Source organism: Mytilus trossulus, chromosome 2 (assembly GCF_036588685.1).
Source record: "Mytilus trossulus isolate FHL-02 chromosome 2, PNRI_Mtr1.1.1.hap1, whole genome shotgun sequence".
NCBI classification, from domain to species: Eukaryota; Metazoa; Mollusca; class Bivalvia; order Mytilida; family Mytilidae; genus Mytilus; species Mytilus trossulus.
This window is the reverse complement of record NC_086374.1, coordinates 35,367,385-35,395,176: the sequence shown is the minus strand read 5'-3', so window position 1 is coordinate 35,395,176 and position 27,792 is coordinate 35,367,385. Positions and strand designations below refer to the sequence as shown.

Below are 27,792 nucleotides of genomic sequence, written 5' to 3'. Positions count from 1 at the left end.
TCAGATGCATGTCAATGTCTAACTCTGATCAAAGTACAGTCAGGAAACCTGTGAATCCAGATGGTTACTAATGTAAAAACATTCTTTATCAAAAAATCAAATACTGATACAACATTAAATAATTCTTATTTACATGCATAATATAACAACTGACAATTATTTAATAAGAATTTCAGACATCACTCATGGTAAATCAAAATAATATATTTACATAAGCAGCCTTTGTTTGGTCTGTTATATTAGAGGTGTAGGCCCATTCTGCATTGTAAGCTTTGTTATATGCTACTGTGGCCTGTTTCTCATACTGTGTTAACCATCCTTCTGCCTCCTTTCCTATGGATGGTGCTAGTTTAGTTATGGAACATGTCTCACTCCAACCTGGGTTATCTCCCTTATTTTGTTCTTTAAGCCAATCAATTAGAGGTGTGAAGTAATCAATGATGGGTGTAGCATCCATGTTAGGTTGTCCTGTTATTGCCATCATTGCCTCTGGCCAAGGTTTGGAGGATCCAAGTCCAAGCATGGCACTGCAAAAATATGGCATGTTTGTTTAAAGATACATATTATTAAGAAGATTATTGCTAGGGTTAGTATTTGTAGCCGTCTTAATCTAATAGAAAAATTGAATTTAGTTCCTTAATTGGTGAGAGTGTTATTTCATGTTTATTTGTCTTTAAAACAGGTAAAACAAAGTATGTAAATATCTTTACTGGTTCTCTGTATGTAAAGAACTAAATGAAAAAAAAAAAATCGTACCATGTTATGATTATCAGTTTTTGAAACTTTTAAATGCTGGCACCTAATTTTGTTTTGTTTAAAGTTGAGTAAATAAAATGCACAGATGAAACTGCAGCACTTAACTGTATTTCCCGATTGTAATAATTGATGAAGCTGTTAGGTTACCTTATGTGGTGAAAGATGATGAATATTGGAGGCTGAGAGCCCCAAAGTTGATTTTTTCAATAAATGAACCTACCCTAGTTTATCCCCTGCTTCTTTAGACCTGTATATATCACATGTATGCAATGGACCCCTATGACCAGCAGTATCACATAATGCTTTTTGGAACTGGAACTGTACAACAAAACTTATAAAGTATCTAAAAATAAAACATAAAGCATATTCAATAGCATTAAAACCATTTTTTTCACTATTAAGAATAATCAAAGGTTATAATATGATTGTTAACTACAAATATTTTGTCTTTATGTCATTTAGTATTTTTATTATGTATATGTTTTTTTTTATATATATATGAACAAAAACAGGTATCAAATATGTACTGAAATAAGACAGCAACTAACCTTAAAACATTGCAACCATAAAACAGCTTGAGGACCAGAAACAATCTTAAACAACTTATTAGATAATATGTAAAAATTTCACCTTGTGACATCAAAACCAATATTATCTTCAATTCAATATGTTCAAGCTGGAGTATAATTATATGTTTTGGAGTTTTATATGAGAAGTTACACAATTTGTTAAGGGGTCAGCTGAAGACTGCACCTGGGTGGCATTCAGCTGTTTTCTGCTCTTTGATCAGGTTGCTGTCTCTTTGACACATTCCTCATTCCCATTCTCATTTTTCTTTCTTAAAATTCACATCTGTTTTTCAGTCTTGGTCACTAGGCTTATTTGTGATAGATAAAGTTATAAAATAAATGATTGACTAACCTGATGTATGGTGTATTTCCAGGAATATGGTATTTTGCTCCAGGATCAAAGTCTTCTGCTGTTCTTTCTACTGGAGGTGATATTCCTTGATATTTACATCTTGAAAAATTTGAAAAATATTAATTTAAGCAATGGCCTTGTCATTACATTCTATTACTGTGAGTTTGTTTTAATTTTCTATTGTTACATTTATGAAGTAAAAACTCAATATATTGAAAAGGAACAAGATATATTTCTTTAAAGTTCATTTAAAAAAAATTCATTACAAAAGTTACAGCTACAAAATTTATATTCACTATTTTGTTCTAAAATTCTATTAACTACCATTTTTAAACAAACAGGTTAAATCGCCCAATCTAAATTTGTAGTCAAAACTGATGCATATAATTTCTGTTGAAAATTTCCCACCTAGGCTAGTCTATAAATAGGAAAGAAACTATTGAAAAGGGAGATAACTCACCTAAGATCCCACCATTTCTGATTGTATTCATCAGGAGTTGTCTCCCCACTAAACACACTCCATCTCCATTGATCCATGAGGTATCCAAAAGGTAGAAAAGCTATTTTTTCTAAAGCCATCTTCATTAAAAAGTTAATGTCACTCTCTGTTAAAATGAAAAAACAGACTGAGTGATCTTTTACACTGCCAATTAAAAGCTACCTGTAGTCCAATAAATCTGTAAATGTAACCTGATGCATATACAGGTTTGAAAGAATAATTGTCATGAAACCTTTACTGTGGTTAAAATAAGAATAGCCATTTCTTTCTGTGTTTATTTTCTATTTTTTTTAAATTAAGTTTAAGGCAAGAGATTTTTGTATATTCAAAGATGGCAATATAACATCTTAAATATTCAGGATCATAAAAATATGATTTCCATCAACATTTTCTTTCATTTACCTGTTCACTTTATTGAGATTGCTGTAAGCCAATCAAAGTAACATATTAATTTGAAACATACATATAATGTACCTATAACTAAATATAAGAATTAAAATCTAAAATAACTGCCTTAAATTCAGAAACAACTTCTTATCAATAACAAGATACCTTTATCATTTTCCACGGTATCTAACAGGTTTATTTTCTGTAGATGTTTTGGTGTGGCAACAGATAGTGCTAAAACATCACCAACTGCTTCATGGAAACCTTAAATATAGATAAATGTATTGTAATGAATGCATTTTTATTTTTTATTTTTATTTTGAATGGTTTTGTGTTTAACTATCTCATAGATTACATAAACTAATTGTCTGCACCCAATCAAACCTTGTTTTCAGAAGGTATAAGGAAATTTGATTTATTAAATTATAGTTTATACACAATACAATGTATCTGTTATCAATGATTTCAGCAGGCAGGTATCTAGTCTATTCTTAGGAAATTACATAACATCTATTTTTAGCTTAGTAGGAATAGTGCCCTAGAGGGAGGTTAGAGTATTGTTGATGAATTGAGAGGAAGCATCGTTGTATTTGATGCAATTACAATTAGTTATTATCTACTGTTTTCGAACCATATTCGAAAAAATCTTTTATGTTAACGGATATTGACATAGATATACGTTTCTTTGGAATAGTGATTGGATATTGTTCATTTGATTGAGTAATTATTATCACTTCAATGTCACTTTCCAAGTGCGTGCTATGGGTACGCGCCCAGGTAACACAGATAATCGTGTTATGAGCTTTAATATTTCGAAACTGGATTAACTCTTCTTGTAGAGTTGAGAACAAGAACATTGATGTCCAGCTCACGCTATGAGAATGACTGATTGACCTTATTTCGATATGGAGACATTCGGCCATGACAGCATTTTCAAGTGCGCGATCCCACAATGCAACGCATATTTGTAAACAATAACAATACACGATTGAGTAGACTAATTGTGTAAACGTTCGTTTAATTTTAATACACAGCTTGAATTAATAATAACTGTTGGTTAGCATTTTCCAAATGTCAGTATCATTACAGTTTCCCGTACATTAGGCCCGCCAGTTTTATCGCTATGTCGACGGCATTCAATATTCCATAAACACTACGTTTGAACTCATGCTATATCAGCACACTAGCTATGCATACACATTCCATTTGCCTTTAATGCTTAATTTCTTTGATAAGCAGCCGATAAGCATGTTTCTACCGCCCAGGCTCGGAAGTCAGTGATCGTGATACATGAGATATATACATTTGTTATGGTTTTATGCAGAACCACTGCGTCTGGTGGACACTTTGCTTCAACGTAGTTATAGTTCCAGATTAGTCCTTACAATGTATTAATTCCGCAGTTCTTCAACACTAGTCCCAGGGCACTGAGGGAACGCTTAGATCATACAGAACACACCGGGTTTACCATATACTAGGCTAGTATACAGGTTTATCATATACTAATGCAGAGTAGGGTGTGAAGAGCAGCATGGAGATTCGAAGATATGTATACTCAGCACATATATATGTCTGAACTTCTTAAGGATATGCAACTGATTGTATTGGATTGGTGGAAACTTTGCCTTTGTTAAGTATAAGTAATATTTTTTTTTATTTTATTGATAAGCACAACATACATCTGTAATAACAGCAGACACATACATGTATTTAAATAAGTAATACTATGTATTAATGTCTCATATTTTAGCACATAGTATCACACGGTATCTTTATCTCTATTCTAGATTGTTCCACACCGACAGAGATCTCTTCAGGTTAACATTTCGTACATATAGTATGAATTTATATTTTATGTACATGTATTATATTCCACATACATGTAGTACAGAAGCACAGTATTTATCATGTTAATATTGCTATTATAGATTGCTACATGTACATGTATCTCTATTCTAGATTATTCTACACCTTCCAGGACATTTCTCAGTCATATGTATTTATTTTATATGTATGATATTTCATCACATAGCACAGTTTTTATCATATTTATATTTATTCCTGAGGGTTCCACAACCGTCCAAGATCTCTTCAGGTGTATATTTCGTACGGTATATTAAGAATTATATGAATTTAAATGTATATATATTTCAGCACATAGTACATGAAGCACACAGTTTTTATCATGTTCATATCGCTATTCTATTTGCTATCTCTATACTAGATTATTTTACACATTCCAGGATCTTCCAAGATGGACATTTCTCAGTATTGTTATGCATACATGTATGTATTTATTTTATATCTATTATATTTCAGCACATAGTACATGTAGCACACATTTATTTATTGTGTTTATATCTTTAGTCTAGATTGCTCCACACATGCAGGGATCTCCCCAGGTGTACATTTCATACAGTACAGTTACATATATTATATTTCAGGTCGTAAAAAAAAAAAAAAAAAAAAAAAAAAAAAAAACCTGCTGGATCGCCACAGGTCATTCTATTTATGTGTATTGTACTACGCCTGTTGGATCGCGACAGGTCGTATCACCCTGCTGGATCGCCACAGGTCATTCATTCTCTTTATGTATACTGTACTACACCTGCTGGATCGCCACAGGTCATTCTATTTATGTGTATTGTACTACGCCTGTTGGATCGCCACAGGTCGTATCACCCTGCTGGATCGCCACAGGTCATTCATTCTCTTTATGTATACTGTACTACACCTGCTGGATCGCCACAGGTCATTCTATTTATGTGTATTGTACTACGCCTGTTGGATCGCCACAGGTCGTATCACCCTGCTGGATCGCCACAGGTCATTCTATTTATGTGTATTGTACTACGCCTGTTGGATCGCCACAGGTCGTATCACCCTGCTGGATCGCCACAGGTCATTCATTCTCTTTATGTATACTGTACTACACCTGCTGGATCGCCACAGGTCATTCTATTTATGTGTATTGTACTACGCCTGTTGGATCGCCACAGGTCGTATCACCCTGCTGGATCGCCACAGGTCATTCATTCTCTTTATGTATACTGTACTACACCTGCTGGATCGCCACAGGTCATTCTATTTATGTATACTGTACTACACCTGCTGGATCACCACAGGTCATTCTGTCTATTTATGTGTATGTACTACGCCTGCTGGATCGCCACAGGTCATTTTCTTATTTTGTATATTGCACTACATTTGATGGATCGCCACATGTTATTTTATTTATGTGTATTGTACTACGCCTGCTGGATCGCCACAGGTTATTTATTTATATATATTGTACTACGTCTGCTGGATCGCCACAGGTAATTTTATTTATGTATACATGAATTGTACTACATCTGCTGGATCGCCACAGGTTAATTTATTTATGTATATTGTACTACGCCTGCTGGATCGCCACAGGTTATTTTATTTATGTGTATTGTACTACGCCTGCTGGATCGCCACAGGTTATTTTATTTATGTGTATTGTACTACACCTGCTGGATCGCCACAGGTTATTTTATTTATGTGTATTGTACTACGCCTGTTGGATCGCCACAGGTCGTATCACCCTGCTGGATCGCCACAGGTCATTCATTCTCTTTATGTATACTGTACTACACCTGCTGGATCGCCACAGGTCATTCTATTTATGTGTATTGTACTACGCCTGTTGGATCGCCACAGGTCGTATCACCCTGCTGGATCGCCACAGGTCATTCTATTTATGTGTATTGTACTACGCCTGTTGGATCGCCACAGGTCGTATCACCCTGCTGGATCGCCACAGGTCATTCATTCTCTTTATGTATACTGTACTACACCTGCTGGATCGCCACAGGTCATTCTATTTATGTGTATTGTACTACGCCTGTTGGATCGCCACAGGTCGTATCACCCTGCTGGATCGCCACAGGTCATTCATTCTCTTTATGTATACTGTACTACACCTGCTGGATCGCCACAGGTCATTCTATTTATGTATACTGTACTACACCTGCTGGATCGCCACAGGTCATTCTGTCTATTTATGTGTATGTACTATGCCTGCTGGATCGCCACAGGTCATTTTCTTATTTTGTATATTGCACTACATTTGATGGATCGCCACAGGTTATTTTATTTATGTGTATTGTACTACGCCTGCTGGATCGCCACAGGTTATTTATTTATATATATTGTACTACGCCTGCTGGATCGCCACAGGTAATTTTATTTATGTATACATGAATTGTACTACATCTGCTGGATCGCCATAGGTTAATTTATTTATGTATATTGTACTACGCCTGCTGGATCGCCACAGGTTATTTTATTTATGTGTATTGTACTACGCCTGCTGGATCGCCACAGGTTATTTTATTTATGTGTATTGTACTACGCCTGCTGGATCGCCACAGGTTATTTTATTTATGTGTATTGTACTATGCCTGCTGGATCGCCACAGGTCGTACTACCCCTGCTGGATCGCCACAGGTCATTCATTATTTCAGTACATTCTATTTATGTGTATTGTACTACGCCTGTTGGATCGCCACAGGTCGTACTACCCTGCTGGATCGCCACCGGTCATTCATTCTCTTTATGTATACTGTACTACACCTGCTGGATCGCCACAGGTCATTCTATTTATGTATACTGTACTACACCTGCTGGATCGCCACAGGTCATTCTGTCTATTTATTTGTATTGTACTACGCCTGCTGGATCGCCACAGGTCATTTTCTTATTTTGTATATTGCACTACATCTGCTGGATCGCCACAGGTTATTTTATTTATGTGTTTGTACTACGCCTGCTGGATCGCCACAGGTTATTTTATTTATATATATTGTACTTCGCCTGCTGGATCGCCACAGGTTATTTTATTTATGTATATTGAACTACGCCTGCTGGATCGCCACAGGTTATTTTATTTATGTGTATTGTACTACGCCTGCTGGATCGCCACAGGTTATTTTATTTATGTGTATTGTACTACGCCTGCTGGATCGCCACAGGTTATTTTATTCATGTGTATTGTACTACGCCTGCTGGATCGCCACAGGTTATTTTATTTATGTGTATTGTACTACGCCTGCTGGATCGCCACAGGTTATTTTATTTATGTGTATTGTACTACGCCTGCTGGATCGCCACAGGTCGTAATACCCCTGCTGGATCGCCACAGGTCATTCATTATTTCAGTATAGTTATGCATACATGTAGGTATTTATTTTATATGTATTATATTTCAGCACATAGTACATGTAGCACACAGTATTTATCATGTTAATATCTTTAGTCTAGATTGCTCCACACATGCAGGGATCTCTCCAGGTGTACATTTCATACAGTACAGTTATATATATTATATTTCAGGTCGAACCTGCTGGATCGCTACAGGTCTTTCATTCTTTTTATGTATATTGTACTACACCTGCTGGATCGCCACAGGTCGTATTGTACTTGCTGCATCGCCACAGATCATTCATTATCTTAATGTATACTGTACTATGCCTGCTTGATCGCTACAGGTTAATTTAATTATGTGTATTGTACTACACCTGCTGGATCGCCACAGGTCATATTATCTTTTATTATGTATTAATGTGTTATATTTAACTCAGCGAGTATTTCCACTTAGACTCTCTTGTTTAAGGATTACTAAGACTTCCCAGGTTGTTTCTTTTATTTTATTTTACAGGAAAATAAAGATACAGATATTAAAACCTTCGTTTTTCGGATGAAGACTTCAGAACTTTATAGCACCGTTATATATAAAAAAACAATACCCTGATGCCTGCCTTCATATATAGTATAATGTGTTAGACAACAGTTCAACTTTGTTTATTTTAACCTATCGTTTTCGGATGCAGAATTCAGAACTATTAAGCACTAGATATGAGGATAGCTATATCTTGATGCAGACTTCAGAACTATATAGCACCGGAATATATAAGGAGGACGATACCTTGATTCATGCATTCATCATGTTCATAGTTAATGTGTCAGAACTAGTCACATTTCTTTAAGCATTAAACGCAAGAATTTTAACTATGTAAGACAGAGTTATTTTATCCGTCTGGGTTAGAGAGAAGTGATTACTGTGATCACTCTTTCAGAACTGGTAGAGGGTTCTTTTTAAAGCACAACAGAAATGTGTTGTTTTTGAAATTATTGTATTGTTAATGTAATTTTTTATTTTTTTTTACATTTGTTTTTGCTAGCATTATTATTTCTTGGGGCTTTCATTCTTTCATTTTATGAACTCATTTCATTTGGCTTTTAATTCCAGGGGAATCATACTCCCCCAATTCAATAATACATCAGATAGGTAATTCCTGTCGAGGAACAATTTGTATTTTAAGTAGTATTTTTACTACGCTGGGATCGCCCAGGAGCAATTAGGTTCATTCCTGGGGATCGCCCCAGGAATTAGGTTCATTCCTGTCGAGGAACAAATAGGTTCATTCCTGGGGATCGCCCCAGGAACTAGGTTCATTCCTGGGGGTCGCCTCAGGAATTAGGTCCATTCCTGTCGAGGAAAATAGGTTCATTCCTGGGGATCGCCCCAGGAACTAGGTTCATTCCTAGGGATCACCCCAGGAAATAGGTTCATTCCTGCCGAGGAACAAATAGGTTCATTCCTGGGGATCGCCACAGGAACATTTTTTACTAATCGCTTATTTTTATTTTTCTCATATTTTGATAAGTTTTGAATTTATTTTCTCATATTTTGAATAGTTTGAAATGTTTATTTCAATTCTCTTAAGTGAACGAGTAGCCCCCAGAAAGCCAATAATGTATTATATAGTTTGTCATACAATGTAGAAAGATATGTACTGTTATGATACAGTTTATTTAGTTGTAGTTTTAGTATGTTTTGATATTTTATTAATAAACATAAATCTTAAATTGTGTTGTGTATAAAAGGAAATTTGATTTATTAAATTATAGTTTATACACAATACAATGTATCTGTTATCAATGATTTCAGCAGGCAGGTATCTAGTCTATTCTTAGGAAATTACATAACATCTATTTTTAGCTTAGTAGGAATAGTGCCCTAGAGGGGGGTTAGAGTATTGTTGATGAATTGAGAGGAAGCATCGTTGTATTTGATGCAATTACAATCAGTTATCCCACCCACCAGCCCCAACTACACCTGTGCATTAACTGGGTATTTAGCTTACGTGATAGGTATGATATGGATGTATAAAAATATGTTAAAATTTGAAGGTGTTACTCTAAGTTACAGTCAGACCAATATTGTGTAATTCTGACTGCAAGTTCTTGGTATTTCTGTTATTTCTGTTTAGAATATTCATATAGTTGTTTAGTTTGTTATATTTTCATTCAAGCTAAAGTGTTTTCATGCAATGCATTCCTGCGAAGTCTAAAATATATCATCTATACAAATTGAAGTTATAGAAAGAGTGATTTGAAATTGCTATATGACATGTTATATTTTCTTTTATATATCTTGTTTGTTAGTTTAAATATATATATACTATATAATACTATTATGAATGAAATAACAATGAAGGAATATAATTTACTTCCAGTGGCAAATATTACATACCTTTTAGGGATGATTGCATTTTGATATAATACAAATATACAAGGTTTTGAACCAGACACAGAGTAAAACTTTTACATGGTAATAGTCAGAAAGTCACCCTATCAAGACATTTTTATGCTTAAATTGTGCAACCCCATGAGTTAAAATTTTGATTGTGTATGTTCAATTTGTTGACATTACCATATCAATTACGGGTAAGTATCCGTGTGGATTCACTCCATCTGTTTTGATTACATGTTAAAATCTTTATGAAGTAAGAAGTTAAGAACTGTTGCCATGGTAAGTTAACAAGATTGACTAATCTGTGAAGTTATGGGAAAACCATCTTGTTAACAAGAATGTACCCATAGTATGCGGATGCCCCACTTCCACTATCATTTTCTATGTTCAGTGGACCATGAAACTGGGGACAAAACTCTAATTTGGCATTAAAATTAAAAAGATCATACCATAGGGAATGTGTCTAAGTTTCATGTTGATTGGTCTACTAACTTGACCAAAAACTTTCACCTGAAGTTGGACAGACGGACAGATGAATGAACGAACAGACAAACAAACAAACCCAAGGATGAATAGACGCACAGACATACATATGTCCTAACACTATGTTGCCATGATTACTTACCAGGATTTGCTCCATCTCTGAAGGTTACAGGTTTATCTTTATATTGTAAGAAGTACTGTATATGTCCTAACTCTATGTTGCCATGGTTACTTACCAGGATTTGCTCCATCTCTGAAGGTTACAGGTTTATCCTTATATTGTAAGATTTACTGTATATGTCCTAACTCTATGTTGCCATGGTTACTTACCAGGATTTGCTCCATCTCTGAAGGTTACAGGTTTATCTTTATATTGTAAGAAGTACTGTATATGTCCCATCTCATGATGGATAGTGATCAGATCTTCCATGTTCACAGCTGTACACATCTTAATCCTACAGGTTAGGACAAATGACAATGTTAAAGTATCATTAAATATAAAAAATAATTAGATTAGGCCATTTTTTATTATTAGGATATCTATAAATGCTATTTTTTCGTGCATTCTATCTTTAAACCTCAATGTGTAAATTAATAAATTATGAATGTATAGACTGAACAATCAACATGATTCAAACATTTAGATGCAGCTTAGTGAATGCAAAATCCAAATGATGACCCATTGATATAACTAATTCACCATACACAAAAAGATACAGTTCTTCTAAACTGCAATGCTTTACATACAAAAGGACTAAATAGAAGAACAAAAACACTCTAGATGCAAATTACTATGGTTATAATACAAGTGTAACTAGGGATTTTGAGTCCTGAATTTATATATCATATGTTCTTCTCAGACACTTTCAAAGGAGGGCAAATAAAAATGACCTCTACCAAGTCAGCACCCTTCTTTCACCTAAATATGGTACATGTATAACAATTCTTATTAAATTCCTATTGGAATCTTGTAAACAAACATATCACAAGATTTATAATCTCATTTAAATGTTGTATTCATTAAGAAATGTTCAAACCTAAAATCCTTTCTGTTGTAAAAGTCCCATGCTGAAGCATGACAAACAATTTCACGGTCTGCTGGTTTCTCTATGATTGATTTGTCCCAGAATTCCTGAGGCATTGGCTTCAACCCTAATGATGTGAAAAATTCTTCTGCTGTCTGGAACATTCTCAATGCTGTGTAATTCTATAAAAGATATATATAGATTTTGGCAAATGAAAAATAATATGCAGAATAATTGAGATGGGAGCCATCTCTGTAGGCTCTACTGGAACCACAGTTTTTGACCATTTACCTAGGAAATTGTAAATACATTATGAAACACCCTCCTTAGATATAGAGCAGACACAATTTGTTACGGACGCACATATGTCAATGGATTGGATCACTATAGGGCGACCTGCCACTAGGTGGCGCCCTAATAACTGGGGCCCTAATAACTAACACTTTTCATATGAGAAATATTTCACTATGAGGAAAACTCTGAACTCTTATAAATTAAAACATTTTTTAAACAGAAATATTTTTTTGTTCTGACATTAAAGTAATAATTTTATAACTAACATTTTGTCCCATTTGCATTTCCTATATTTGATGTAATTTTCTTGACTTTTAATGTATGCAAAGGTTTTTTGCTGGAAGATGTCAAAAGAAGGATTTACAAATCATGTTAATTGATAACAACAGTCAATAGACATCCAATATTTTGCAAGCAATGACACTGTAGATGGAACCTTTCTGTTATATATTTTTTTTACATTCAAATTTCCAAGCATACAAAAGTGATAAAATGTAAGATGCTTACCTGTGCCTGCATTTCGGATGTAACATCCACATTTGATTTACCTTTATAAGGTATCATGATATCATACAAATTCTGCCATTCCTGAGCCCACATATTTCCTGGAACATATAAAAAATAAAACTGTGTAACATGAACAACTTAGAAATAGTATTAATACCAGTATTGTTTTCCTAAAAAATTACAGAAGTACCAATGATGTAGATTAAGTAAATTTGCAATCCTGATGAATTTGTAGTAGAAGACACATATTTTTGTCACATGTTCTGTTTCTTGTTTGGTTTAGTGTAGAAAATTTTGATATACGGTTACGTAGAAACATTAATTTTTGTGGGGTTAGAATTTCGTGGCTTTGTGTCTTTATCAGATTTCATGGGGATTTAATTTTGTAGTTTCCAGTAAACGGAAGGGATATTATATGTAGGTTAAATTTTCATTGGAGATCTAATTTCATTGATATATTCTTTCCACGAAATAACAAAATTGAATCCTCCACCATTTAAAAATGTGTTTAAAAAATGGCAAAAAAATGACAAGTCAAAGAAACTCTCATTTTCATTTATACATTAACCAAGCAAACAGGTGGAGATGTGTCAAAGACATTGATGTCTTACTAACATTGATACTTACCTAGGAGGTGAGCTGGGATATGACCAGATGTAGGAAACCTGTCACTCCCGTATTTGTCCTTGAGTTTACGTCTAACATATGTATGAAGCTGTTCATATAAAGGTTTCAGCTGATCTAACAAATGTTGAAGATCTTGTTGGAAGGTTGAGGATTCGTACCAGGACCTCCAAAACTCTCCAGTGTCATTGTAAAACCCTAAATTTAAACAAAAGTTGTGTCAAATAATAACTTTCTAGTTCAGATAATCTTTCATGTAATTCTTATACTTAAATATCAAGTGATACATATAACACCATTAAGTTTCACAAAATTCTTTCCACTCATTTTGACATACTTCTTAGCAAAGTTTTTAAATAAAATTTCATACCTAACAGAATTAGCTTAATTGATAAATGCCTTCAAACTCTTACCTAATTCTTTAATGCCTTCATTACTTAGTTCCACAAATTGAGCATATTTATCTTTCATCTGTCTGCCTGTCCCGTCTCTCCATCCTTTCCAAATCTTCAGTAGTTCATCATAATCTCTGGAAGTTGCCATCATTTCATACAAATCTGAAACAAACCTCATATTGTTTATACCATTATGTAACAATATTATATCAAAACTTTTGTTGAACTTTAATGAGGGTGGTAAATGCTTATTTTCGTGCAACATGTTTTGCCATTTTTCTTTCACGTACAGCCGTAAACAAGGTTTGTTATTCACCGTGTTTCGTGAAATTGGTAAAAAGATCAACATGCAAGACATTTTTAATTGTTTGTTCGTCGTGAAATGGCAATTTTATTTCGTGTTGTATAGTGCAGATACCCCCCTTTTACGCCCCTCTTTTAAATATTTGGTAGAACTCAAACTTATATCACTACCTCTGACTAGAATATTTTCCCCAAAGTATTTACTATTGCGATTAATATATAAACAAGAAAACACAATTCCTCACGTCATATATATTGTCATTATTCAATTTATTTTGCAATGACTATTTAATTGAACTATGACTAATCCTTCCTTACAATATTGACAATCTTACCTGGCTCCAGGGGGAGACAATTCTGTTCAGTCAAACATACACGGCCTTTACCATATATTCCCTCCATATCTGATTGCAAACTGTTCAGCTAAAAAAAGGATTCATTCATTTAAATAATTATCAAGAATTCTATCATTTAACAAAAATTCCATGGCACTAACAAGATTGGCGGCCAATCCCAAAAATTATATAAAAAATAAGAAGTCTAAACTTATCCATATTAAGCTGCAGCTTGAACTGTGACACGATAAATAAACTACCTGTTGTGAATTCACTGAACATTGATTTAAACTTTGAGGTTATTTGTTAGACTGGTCTAGCTCCTTCTATTCTGTCATTTTTTAATAGCTTCTTACAAAATATTTGAAGTAAAAAATCAAAACACAACTTGAATGTGGATTGAAGAGCCAGCTGTATAGGTGGGTATATTAATCAATCCTCCTCCTACAGAACATGTCTTGCTTTTACAACAGACAAGAAGGTATAGCTACATATCATCCTTACTTGTTTTAGTTTCTGTTCATCTGACAAACCATCAGTTCCTATATCTGCAATGCTTCCAAACTGTCTCTTCACAGAGTCATCATTAAATGCCTGCCATTTAAACATTGATGCATTGTGGGCTGCTTCTTTATTGAACTTGGCTAAAACCAGTCTAGCTTCAATCTGTAACAAAACATTCAAACGGTAGTCTTGCAGCAAGGAAGAACTTTGTATTGAACAAACATATGAAATATTTAACATGCTTAATTACTTTTATTTCAAATGATGAAACTAAAGTCAGAAAAAGACATGTTATGAACGAAATGTACCGTTACATGTGTTAACCAGTCCTGTAGTATAGGCTTTTAAATTTCAAACATGACAGACGGTTACTCAGATCTAAGCTATGTTCCTAGTTTTTGTAATATTATTTTATTTTTTATTACTGTAAAATCAGTAATTGTTGTGTGCATCTATCATTGCAATTTTGTCATTTTTAGACTTAAATGCGATTTGAATTTTTACGATTTTGTGGAAAATCCTGTTTAATTCATATAAAATATTTTAAAATGCGAGTTTAAATTATTGTGTTGTCAACTCTATCGCAATTTTTCAATAATAAAAACCTCGCAATAATATCTGAATTTACAGTAATAAGAACTGTCCTAATAACACAAAGCCTTGGTTTTGTTTCAGGGAGCAACCGCATTAGCAGGATAATAAGGATCTAAGAAAGTATGATAAACTCATTCTAGACAACATTGTACTGAAATACTAACCTGTTTCTCCTGGTTTTCATCAGTTATATTTGAAGTGTATGCCCACTCAGCCTCAGTTTGAACATATAGAGCATGTTCAGCTGCAGTGTTGTATTCTGTCAGCCATTTCTTAGCCTGATCAAGTTCAAGTGTCATTTGGGTTGGAACTGAACTGACTGGGCATGCCGTATCCCAGCCTACTTTATAATTTTTATTACTATTTTCTGTCTTCAACCAATCAGTGAGAGGTTTGAAGTAGTCAATTAGAGCACTGGCGTTCATTTTACTTTGTCCTGTTAAAACTTCCATTGCTTCTGACCAGGGTTTAGATGATCCCATTTTCAACATATCACTGAAGTATATAAAATGTCTTAAAATGATATAATCATTTCTTTAATGGAAATAATCTCAAATGTATGCAAACCCCAAACGGGAAGGACTGTGCCTGATATTCATATGATGAAGACATAATCTTTCAATCAGTTTAATTAAAGTCTTGAGCTGGCATGTCAGTTAACTGCTAGTAGTCTGTTGTTATTTATGTATTATTGTAATTTTGTTTATTTTCTTTGGTTACATCTTCTGACATCAGACTCGGACTTCTCTTGAACTGAATTTGAATGTGCTTATTGTTATGCGTTTACTTTTCTACATTAGCTAGAGGTATAGGGGAGGGTTGGGATCTCATAAACATGTTTAACCCGGTCCCATTGTTAAGCCTGTCCAAAGTCAGGAGCCTCTGGCCTTTGCTAGTCTTGTACTATTTTTAATTTTAGTTTCTTGTGTACAATTTGGAGTTTAGTATGGGGTTCATTATCACTGAAGTAGTATATATATATTTGTTTAGGGGCCAGCTGAATGACGCCTCAAGGTGCAAGAATTTCTCGCTACATTGAAGACCTGTTGGTGACCTTCTGCTGTTGTCTGTTTTATGGTCGGTTGTTGTCTCTTTGACACATTTTCATTCTTAAATTTAAATTTAACTTTGACATTATATGTGCATGATAAAGCTTATAAAAGAATCTTGAAATCCAACTTACCCCAATTTATGCCTGCAGATTGTAATCTAAAAATATCACATTGATGTAATGGTTGATACCTACAGAGAAATCAGACTTATCCCAACTTTTTGCCTGCAGCATGTGATCAATAAATATCGCATTGATGCAAATGTTGATACCTACAGAGAAATCAAACTTACCCCAGTTTTTTGCCTGCAGCATGTGATCTATAAATATCACATTGATGTAAAGGTTGATACCTACAGAGAAATCAAACTTACCCAAACTTTTTGCCTGGAGCATGTGATCTATAAATATCACATTGATGTAAAGGTTACCTACAGAGAAATCAGACTTACCCCAACTTTTTGCCTGCAGCATGTGATCTAAAAATATCACATTGATGTAATGGTTGATACCTACAGAGAAATCAGACTTATCCCAACTTTTTGCCTGCAGCATGTGATCAATAAATATCACATTGATGCAAATGTTGATACCTACAGAGAAATCAAACTTACCCCAGTTTTTTGCCTGCAGCATGTGATCTATAAATATCACATTAATGTCAAGGTTGATACCTACAGAGAAATCAGACTTACCCCAACTTTTTGCCTGCAGCATGTGATCTATAAATATCACATTAATGTAAAGGTTGATACCTACAGAGAAATCAGACTTACCCTAACTTTTTGCCTGCAGCATGTGATCTATAAATATCACAAGTATGTAATGGTCCTGTATGTCCTGCAGCTTCACAAAGGGACTTATGGAACTGGAACTGGACTACAAAACTTACAAAGTATCTGTAAATAAAGTGGAATGGCAGTCTTAGTATATCAGATTGTTTAAATTAAAATAGACATTTTTCTTATCCCTTTAAATTGAAAGCAATATTTGTACTACATTTTATATATATGTGTTTGTATTTTGAATATTGTTAACATCAATCAGATAAAAATAATCCAATATATTAAATCTAAATTTGCATAAAATTTGCATGAATTCACAAAACAGGGAACCTCATATCAAGGCATTCCAAATCTCAAAATCAATAATGGAAAAAATCCCAGTAGTCATATTATATTAGTCATAGATATTTTAAGAAATGTATCCAAATTCTTTCTTTTACAAATTTTATCTTTTTGTCATTATAAAAAAATCATTAAAGATGCACATCCATATTAGAAATCAAATTCATTATTTATTAACTTTAAATAATAGAACAATGTACTGTCCAAGGAATCATTTAATGTTTTTCCTATTTTACCCTATTTAGTGTTATATTGCATCTAAAAAATAATAATTTACCTTATATAAGGAGTGTTTGCAGGAATATGATATTTTGCCCCTGGATCAAAATCTTCTTCTGACCTTGCAATAGGTGGTGCTATACCTTGATATTGACATCTGAAAATAAATATTGCAATTAATAAGTACTTCTTGTGTCACATTTGATACTGCTTAACTGCAAAAATTTAGTAAAAAGTTGTATTAGATTCTTACAGTTTTATTGCAATCATTTGAAATCAAAACGAGTTTGAAAATTGACCAATAACCATTTTTTTCAGCTTTAAATTTATTATATAAGTAAGAGTTAGCAACCATACTTATGTAAAATCATATTTGGTATGGTAATTTTAGGAGTAAACATTAATTCTCTTATTCATCTTTGAAAGTTAACATTAATGTTCCTTTTATTTTTTCTGTATTGATAATGTTGACTTATTTATTCCAGGCATGGCACAAGATGGTGTTTTTTTTATTTCTTGATACATTTTTATGAGGTTGCTGTCAAAATGTGGATTTACTACAAAGCACATCTTTGATATGAGATTTTAGTACCACTTGATTTAAAATCAGTAGCTTTAGTAAGTGTTGGATAATCGGTTGAAATTACCAACCTATTATCTATTACAATCGGTTGACAGCAACCAACCGACTATCGGTTATAATTGCATCGTAATACCTTGCCCTTTTTTTAAATGAAAGCATGCATTTGGACTCATTGTACATGTCTAATGTGTATATTCCATATCATTGTATAGTTTATATATTCATATTTCATCTTTTGTTTCCTTTTCATATTCTGGTGTACTAAATTTTAATCCTGGTACCTTTGATAACTATTTATTCAGCAGTTAAAACAATGAATTAATAAGAATCAAGATTCATATTGAACATATTTTATCTCATAATTACAACATTAATTACCAACATTGACACTAACATTTCTAAATTTCAATGGTGTAACTCACAATACAATTTCAATAAGATAACTGTATAAACATTTGAATGCTTTTAAATTTCAAGAAAAGATATATAAAGCTTTTAACTTTAAGAAATTTAAGATTAACAGAAAAAAATAAATCGATGCATTTGCATTATAATATATACAGTAAACAAAGGGGATTAAGCCAATGTCTGTTCGTGTAGAATGCTTTTTTTTCACTTTTCTGATCATTATTTTTCTGTCAATTGTGTCATTCATGGGTCTGAACTTATAATTGGAAGAATGCGGAATTATTACATAGTTGAACTGTATCCGATTCGTGATTCTTATTATTTTCAATATGGCGGACAAATTTTGGAAAATTTACAAAAATAAACGATGTTTGGCAAGCAATTTGGAAAGGAATATGACGTTTCTGATGCTACTCATGGATAAACATTAAACAAAGGCAATTTGCAATACGTTCTTATGAAGCAAAGAAATTATTTTGTCTAAAATCAGAATGATTTTATGTACGATCTCAAGTAACAAGTACCTGTATTGAAATAAAGTATTTCATACAAAGTTATTAATTTCAAATAACATTCCATCAATCTGCAAATATTTATAGTCAATGCTTTTGTCACATTTCTAAAGAAGGAAATTGGTTATGTCTTTAATTAGAGGATCGATGTTTGACATTGTTATTGTCATTTATCCTGATATTTTTGGTTATTATTTGTTTGACTGCGCATATAAAATGCTAATCGCCCACGGACCAGAAGTTGATAAGCTAAAAGTCCGAAACTTTTAAAGACAATCGATTAAACAAAATCCCAATGGATTATCAACATCGCCAGGCCCAATCAACTGATTTCTGACTATTCCGATCATCGGAACAACACTAGTTTAAGTACTATGAACTTGCGGAAAATAACTGAAGGCCTTATTTTAAATGTTTTGCTTATGACAAATATTGTTGTCTATCAACTTCCTTTTACTGTAGTTTTTGACAATGTTTATTATACTATTGCACTATGATTAGTAACAATTCTAAAAAAAATGTAAGTGTTTATTTTTGGGGTAAGGAAAAGGTTGGAGTTCAAGACCTGCTTTAAAAACCTTTTCACTTTTAATATCAAGTTATGTAGAGTGGGGTGCTAATTTTCGCCATATCTTTTCATGTTTTCTACAGTTTATGTTCAGGTGTAAATGTTTTTGAAGTAAACTGACATTTCTATATGAAAATAACTTCAAATGCAAAATATTCTTAAGCTTGAAAACTTGTTTGTTTGAATATAATCTCCTGAAAAGTAAGTTTAAAGGGTGTTTGAAATTTCCTGTTTTTTTGTCAATGGGGGACACATATTCGCCGTTTTTACACATCTATTCAAAACAATCAAAACTGCAGCTTTAAACAACATTGATCAAATCAATTTCATCATAGATGAAAAGCAGACTTTTCAAAGGTGTTAAGAACTGAAATTTAGGGCATTGAATTACTTAGAAATACTTCTTTGAATTCATGTTTTTTCTTCAGGAAATTGGCCGAAAATCGTTGTCCATTTTTCAGTCCTTTTCAGTAGGTGCTGCAATTTTGTCTCAGTTTTAAAAAATAATGATGTTTGTGATATAATATCATTTACCAGTATATGTCTTCCATTTCAGCCATCCGTTGAAGTTTTTACACCACAAAATCATAAAATGGTGAAATTGTGTCCCCGGCGAATATGGGCGCCCCACTCTAACTTTTTATTTTTTTCCCAATTATTCAAATGAACTTTTAATATTTACTTAGTTTATATTCTGGTTTATAGCTGTAACTTTGGATAATCTACCACATCTCCTCATTTATAATTCTGTGACAGGTTTTAAATAATAATTATTTTCACACATAAAAATCATCATATGACAGTACAGTAAATAGCTTGCAAATTATTCCATCCTCTTTATTTATTTTATAGTTATCTTCATTTACATTGGCAAATATGGTAACCTTAGATAACTTACTTGAGATCCCACCATTTTTTATTGTATTCATCAGGAGTTGTCTCCCCACTAAACACACTCCATCTCCATTGGTCAATGAGATAACCAAAAGGTAAGAATGCTATTTTTTCCAAGGACACTTTTAGCAAGAAGTTGATTTCTGCTTCTGTTGTAAAAAAATATATCCAATGAGACATTTAAACACCAACAACATTTTGTAAAATGTATGATCTTTTAACCATTTATAAATCTGTATTTATCATATCCTCTAAACTTTTGTGACAAGTCATTGGTTATCAAGTTACAATTCGATAATTCAATCTTTTTTTTTAATAGTTTAATCTTATTATGGTTTATTGTAAAAACAAATGTTTTTTTGGAAAATTCAACACTCATGCTTTAAAGACAGATAATATACATGTACCATGATCCTTTTCCTCTTTATCTAACAGACCAATAGTTTTAAGATGTTTGGGTGTAGCTACAGATAATGCCATTACATCTCCTATTCCTTCATGAAATCCTACAAATATAACAAAATATAGTCAGTTCTAAGTAATGTAAAAGGTTGGAAAGATAATGTGTCTAACAAGACTTTGTTACCTGTGTTTTTCTGATCAATTATTGCTGATAATTTTTAAAAGAGCAACATCTCCTATCAAGTCTACTTACAATTCCTGCATAATTGGACTTATTTGTAGATTATCATCTTGCTGATTAATTTTGATACTGAAAGTGTTTGTATTCAAAAGTTTTCAAGATAATGGATAAAAGCACAAAAAAATCGTCATTAAAGAGCGAAAACTCCAATAAAGAGTTTTTAGACTATTTTCTCCATGATGACTTAATTGTAAATCTGGTATTGCTGTTATTTTAAGAGTTTCTAACAATCAATTATAACTTTTTTGTTACACATAAAAAATTGGAAAAAAAATCATTAAAGGGCAAAAACTCCCATTAGGAGTTATCTAACAATTTCAGCAATGCTGACTTAATTGTACATCTTGTCTTGCTGATTGTTTTTTTCTATTTCAAATATCTCTCCATCCACTGTACTATCTTTAACAAGAGTGTACACACTGAAATGTCTCGCCTTCTTTACTAATCATTGATATTATGTTGAAAGTCCTAATAATAAAGCTTTATTACAACTGTCACATAAACTTAACCCTTACCATGCGGAATTGTTTTAAGAAAATGTCTAATTTTCGTTTATTTGCAAAAATATGCAAATTATATGCAAATGAGCTTAGCCCTGTTGCTGTAGCATATTGAATTCTTTAAATCTAATATAGGTGATCACGGGGTGGGCTGGTCGGGGTGAGGAGGCGGAATTTTTTTGGCGGAAATTTGCCCCAAAGAGGGTCATCAGGTGCAAAAAGCGTCAATTTTGCCGATTTTTCACCCCTTCTCTTGACCCAGAAGACCCAGGGTTGCTGGTTTAGGTATCCAGCTGTAGCCTGCGTGTAGAGTGGACCCTAGTGAACAAATTGACCCCAACAGTTGTTAGATCGGAGTGAATCTGATCTTGATTCAACAGTCTACAGAAGATCATTTGGACCCAAAATACCGAATTTCACGATTTTTGCCGATTTTTGACTTCGAATGGACCCAAAACCCGAAGTAGTTGTTTCCTATGCGTATTTCATTAATAATAATGATCAGTAGTTATATGGCCGTGGGTTTGCACTATCTTTGCCAGTTTTATGCCTCTGAACTTCTTGTGTAAGATACAGATGTGAAGCCTACCCCTCCAGAAAACCGAGTTTTATAGCTATAAATACGTTACCATCATAAATTCTGAGTGTAACCCCAATTGCGTCATAGGTCAGATGGAAAATCCCAACTAAAAATAAACGTATTCTCACTGGTCCGGACATATACCCCTGTTTGCCCATATTCTTCCATTCAATTTCCATCTGCGACATCGGTCACACGTGCACATCAAACAGATTCAACAGAGAAGTGTTTAGTTTTTTGAATAGCTTAATTGCTTTTCATATATATTGTGTGTTTTATTGGAAATATATTCCCTTGTTTTGTTTAAATTTCTAAACAAATTATTTGTGTTTTTTTGACTAAAGTAAAATTTATTATGGACTTTAGTTTGAATAGTCCGTATGTAAGTATTCCTGGTTCGGACTATCTCTTAGATGGGTCACTACCTTTAAGTCCCCCCCAAACTACCAGTACATTGACCGGAGTTTCGACAACGGTGTCTGGTAATGCTACCTATCCGACCCTTTCACAAGGTTCGGCCATGCATTTTGGGGGGGTACCTACGTCAACTTCGGTGACTCATACTTTATCTAGGTCTGTTAATTCAGCGGGTACTATTAGTTCTGTCCCAGGTACAGCTATGGGCTTGAACTTGCCAGGTTCTAGACCCCCATTATCCTATTGTGGGTATATGCTTCCCAACACGGGCACACAACCTTTACCCTCATGGTCTCAGCCACCTTGGCCACAGTCTTACCCTTATGGTGGGTTTATGCCAAACCAACCTGGTTTTTGGCCTTATAGGGACAATTTCTATGGTCCCCCTTCTAGGGTAGCTACTGCACCACCTTTAGCTCCTGCTCTACCCGTAGCAGTATCTTTGACTTCTGCAGTAGCTCCTTCTACCACCGTACCTGACTCTCAAGCTTCTAGTTCTTCACATGGTACTCAGGTTTCTGATCATGCATCACCTTTGGATGGTTTACAGAAGTTACTTTTAGACTTTGGTGAGTCTTTCAAGGCAGAATTCCATACTCTATCCAGTCGTATGACTCTACTGGAAAATAGAGTTTCTTCTCATCAACCTTCTCCAGCTAAGTCTGTAGAATGTGATGAGAGGGAGGATGACGAGCTTTCTGTTTCCCCTGGGAGTCATGAAAGGGCTTTCCTCACTGATGAGGATGTTGAAAGTTCTTCTTCTCCCAAGGTATCGAAGACGGCCCCTGAGCCTTCTTCTAAGTCAGCTCAACAACCTCCCACCAAGGAGACTGAGGATCCTCCTTCCTTGAAGGATCTTAGGGATAAGGTGTATACCTTGATGAGGGATGAAGCACATATCCCTTTTCTCTCTCCTTCCAAGCCGAAGAAACCTTCTTCAACTTTTGAGGCTTCCTGTGGTATTTCTCAGGATACTGTGACTTCTCACAATTCTTTTCCTGAATCTGGCCATATGGCTTTTGCTTTACAATTTATTAATGAAGGTATCGCTAATTCTGCTAGTGAAAAGGTTTCTAATAACAATATCTCAGGATTTGGAATGTCATCCTTTACTGATCAGGTTAAGTACAAGGATTTTGATATCTTTGATTCTTCACTGGGTAGACTTGTTCCCAGTTGTGACAAATCTATGTCATCTTTATTGGGAAAAAAGCCAGTAGATGGTCTTCGTCTCACTCAACCTGTTTGGTCAAAGACTGAGAATCTCCTTCGTAGTGCTTCTCAAGTTCTTGGCACAGCTGAACATTTTCTAGCTGCAACCGGACATTTGCTTAACAGCGAAGATTCCGTTGTTCCAGCAGAAGTACGATCCTTCTTACTTCAACTGGATAAAGCTTTAGGTTCATCTCAGTTGCTTTTAATGGGTTCTATTGCTAATTGCACCCTATCTAAAAGAGCAGAGTTTCTTGAAAACATTTCTATAGCTGAGCCTTTGAAAGATTCTTTACTGAAATCTCCACTCTCTGACAAGATGTTTGGTTTACCCTTACAGCGGGTTCAAGAGGAACTCAGCAAAAACCCTCCTCCAGTCAAAGTTAGTGTACAAGTTACTAATGGCAAGAGGTCGGTTAATGCTACATCTAGTTCTAATAGTACTTCTGCTTCAGGTGGTCCTCCTTCTTCTGCTAAGAAAAGGAAGAATAACTACGGCAAACCGCAGAACAAACCCAATAACTCAGGAAAAAGCTCAGGTAAGCCTTCTGGTGGTTTTAAGGGTTCCAAGAAACCTGGGTCTAGTACCTAGGTTCTTGCCCCCTCGTACGTTATTGACAGCTTCCCCAGGGGAAAATTTACAACAAGTTCCTCAAAAATCAATACCAGTAGGGGGGAGGTTAAGTTTTTTCCTAAATCAGTGGAAGAAAATTACCTCAGACTGTTATGTGCTGTCAATAATTCGAGGGGGATTAACACTTCAGTTCAAGAACCCACCTCCTCTATCTGCAGTTCCAATAAGTTTGTCTCATACACAAGACCCAGTCAAGTGTCAACTTCTATCAGTAGAAGTGGACACTATGTTACAAAAAGCTGCAATAGAGGAGGTGTCGATCTTAAAGACAAATCCCTCTATTGTTTATGCGCATATACCAGCGCAACAGTACTATGCCGTCAGCGTTTTATGACGTCGTGGTTTCCGCGAACTTGAAACGTTAATGAGAGTTATTCCTCTTTGAGCCGATTGAGAGAGTGACAAACGTTTTGAGTAGATTTTCCGAGAAGAAAATGAAAATTGTTTTTATACAATAGACATGTTCCAGAATTGGATATATAAATTAATTATGTGAATTAAGTGTATCTGAAACAAACAACAAAACAGCAAACGATAAAATATATGAGTAAAAAGAGAGTCAACTATATATACAGCAAACTAACAACTGTCAAGAAACGAAACAAAAATCTGGATACTCGACAACAAGATGGAGGGGGGTAGGACCTTTATCGGGACTTCGGGATCGAGTGTTTTAAGCTCGGGATTTCGGGATCCGGGAATCCTTTTTAACTTTACTTTATTTAAATTCGGGACCTCGGGATTTCGATTTTTTTAAGTCCGGGATTTAGGGATTGGCCTATCATATATTTATATAATATAAAAATAATTTCCATAATTTGCTACGTGTATGGATTTATCTGTTCTAGTGAGACATTCTCTTTGGTAGCCTAGGTTTTAAATTGTATTTATATTTCCACAAATCATTAAGAAAATTCGAAAATCATCAATCATGTCATCAAATTTCAATGTATCTATAGAATTAGAAACCTTACGTACCTATATGGATATGGCAAATTGCACATACGTATTTTGAATGTGTAAGGCGATTACATTTTTACACAAATATAATATTCAGATTTCTGATAAGCACCAACAAATCAGTAACCCAACGACGCATACGTGAAAAATAAAGTCCATCTAGAGAAGTTAACATTTACGCTTCTAACATTGTAGGTTTTTGTATTTGACCACTCCCGAGTATGATTCAATTTGCCAAATTTTATATTTATGTACTAGGTGCGCAATTTTTATATAAAAAAAACCAACATAATCCTGCCTGTGGAAGAATTAAAGAGGAATGCATATGAAAAAAGAATGTGTCCAAAGTACACGGATGCCCAACTCACACTATCATTTTCCATGTTCAATGGACAGTGATATCGGGTAAAATAATCTAATTTGGCATTAAAATTAGAAAGATCATGTCATAAGCAACATGTTTACTAAGTTTCAAGTGATTGGACTTCAGCTTCATCAAAAAACTACCTTGACCAAAAACTTTAACCTGAAACTTGCACTTTCATTTTCTATGTTCAGTGGGCCTTAAATTGGGATCAAAAGTCAAATTGGGTCTTAAAATTAGAAAGATCATATCATAAGCAACAAAAACTTCAAAAACTACCTTGACCAAAAACTTTAACCTGAAGCGGGACAGACGGACGGACGTACGAACGGACGCACAGAGCAGGAAATATAATGCCCCTCTACTAGTCTATCGTAGGTGGGGCATAAACAATCAATAGTTGATTTGAGAAAAAAAGTCGGACTAGGTTCCATTCATAATCACGATATGACAACTGTATGAGTATACTTAGACTGAGTTTCTAGCAATATGACGGACTATTTTGATATAATAGATGCCTATGGATGAATGATGAAAACAGTAGTATGTTAAATAGACCCCGTTAACACTTACACGAAATTGAATCGATCTTTTAAGAACATCTCTCATTTTCGATCTTTTTAGAACTTGTGATTTTAATTTAGTATACATTGCAATCCTAAAATAATCGGTCATTTCGTTAAAAAAAAAACTCTTAGTAAATAGAATAAGGAAATATTTGGTTCATAAGATGTGCTTCTGCATTTATTAATTATCTTTTTGATTTATATGCATAAGTCCTTTTAAAAACAAAGAACTGTCAGAATAATTTTACTTATAACGGTCATTTTGTTTGAAGATGAGTAATTTACAGAAAATAATAAAAAAAAATAATAATGAATAAATACAATTGAAATGATAGTTTTTAAAATGTGCACCGATTAACACACGTATATTTAGCGAATACAGAACGAATAAGTAACGGTATCAGTCGAGCACTGAAACGGGTCAGGAGCTTGTAATTACGTTGTTGTCGTTAACGTGTTACATATTTGTTTTCAATTTATTTTTTATTTTTTTCAAAAATTAAGCCGTTATTTCTCGTTTGAATTGTATTTCATTTGTCATTTCTGGACCTTTTATAGCTTTATATGCATTATGAAATTTGCTCATTGTTGAAGGCCTTACGGTGACCTATTATAAATAGTTCCTGTGTCAATTGGTCTCTTGTGGAAATTTGTATTATTTGCTATCATATCTTTATCTATCAGAAAAATGATGCAAAAAAACGACGTATACATTTTTTTTATCTTCATGTTCTGTCAAATCATTTGAGTATACGGATGAAACTCTGAAATCAGTTACTTATAAGAATATATTAAACTGACCATGCGCAGATTTATTTTGATATCTACATAAAACATTTTGAATTGTAGATCGATTTATCTAAGCGTTTAAACTTAAACAAAAATCAGGGTTGCGTTCAATATCGTAGCGGCTACATAGGGCTACGTAGATTTATGACTATTTAACATGTAGCTAGCCTAGCTGCTACATAGATATTGATTGCAGCTAGCCTAGCTACTCGTTCATAAGATCAAAATCTATAATACGTAGCCGCTATGATAGTGAACGGAACCCGGTTCATAAACAAATCAATCTTTTTAAAACTACATTTGGAAGTGGTATTTTTAAGTCCGATTTTTCCGAGTCATATTTGCATTATCGGCTCCTAGATCTTTATTGTTAGGGGTCATAGATTTATATTGATTTTAAGTTATTATCATCAAAATAAAAAGGAACAACATTCTTAACCGCGAAATTAGAATTCATGATATCAAAAGCAAAGGTCTGTCTTGTCTTTCAGATATACTTTGACTGAACTATGAAATGATATAACAAATGTATTCACTATTTTAAGAAGAATTTCTGTTCAACACATAAGCACTTTAA

General features: G+C 33.9%; 2 protein-coding genes and 1 long non-coding RNA gene across 3 annotated transcripts in view; 2 read left to right on the top strand and 1 right to left on the bottom strand.

Annotated features, from left to right (window-relative positions):
• LOC134707083 (uncharacterized) overlaps positions 1–27,792 on the bottom strand; it is an 85,991-nt gene that overhangs the window by 14,209 nt on the left and 43,990 nt on the right. Inside the window, exons 32-48 of the mRNA XM_063566582.1 lie at positions 20,958–21,056; positions 20,555–20,699; positions 17,644–17,742; positions 17,016–17,138; positions 15,353–15,683; positions 14,595–14,756; positions 14,091–14,178; positions 13,471–13,614; positions 13,061–13,255; positions 12,434–12,531; positions 11,645–11,814; positions 10,938–11,062; positions 2,729–2,827; positions 2,138–2,282; positions 1,678–1,776; positions 977–1,099; positions 212–527 (exon numbers count right to left, since the gene is read on the bottom strand). Coding sequence (XP_063422652.1) covers positions 212–527; positions 977–1,099; positions 1,678–1,776; positions 2,138–2,282; positions 2,729–2,827; positions 10,938–11,062; positions 11,645–11,814; positions 12,434–12,531; positions 13,061–13,255; positions 13,471–13,614; positions 14,091–14,178; positions 14,595–14,756; positions 15,353–15,683; positions 17,016–17,138; positions 17,644–17,742; positions 20,555–20,699; positions 20,958–21,056 — 2,561 coding nt within the window. The remainder of the gene's footprint in view (positions 1–211; positions 528–976; positions 1,100–1,677; positions 1,777–2,137; positions 2,283–2,728; positions 2,828–10,937; positions 11,063–11,644; positions 11,815–12,433; positions 12,532–13,060; positions 13,256–13,470; positions 13,615–14,090; positions 14,179–14,594; positions 14,757–15,352; positions 15,684–17,015; positions 17,139–17,643; positions 17,743–20,554; positions 20,700–20,957; positions 21,057–27,792) is intronic.
• On the top strand, positions 2,973–9,702 carry LOC134707085 (uncharacterized). The gene is made up of 2 exons (XR_010105681.1): positions 2,973–4,849; positions 7,922–9,702. It is a non-coding gene; the product is annotated as an uncharacterized LOC134707085 (long non-coding RNA).
• Positions 4,843–7,858, top strand: LOC134707082 (uncharacterized). The gene is made up of 3 exons (XM_063566581.1): positions 4,843–5,712; positions 6,095–6,598; positions 7,074–7,858. The coding sequence occupies exons 1-3, from the start codon at positions 5,075–5,077 to the stop codon at positions 7,750–7,752; spliced, it is 1,821 nt and encodes a 606-aa protein (XP_063422651.1). The 5' UTR covers positions 4,843–5,074; the 3' UTR covers positions 7,753–7,858.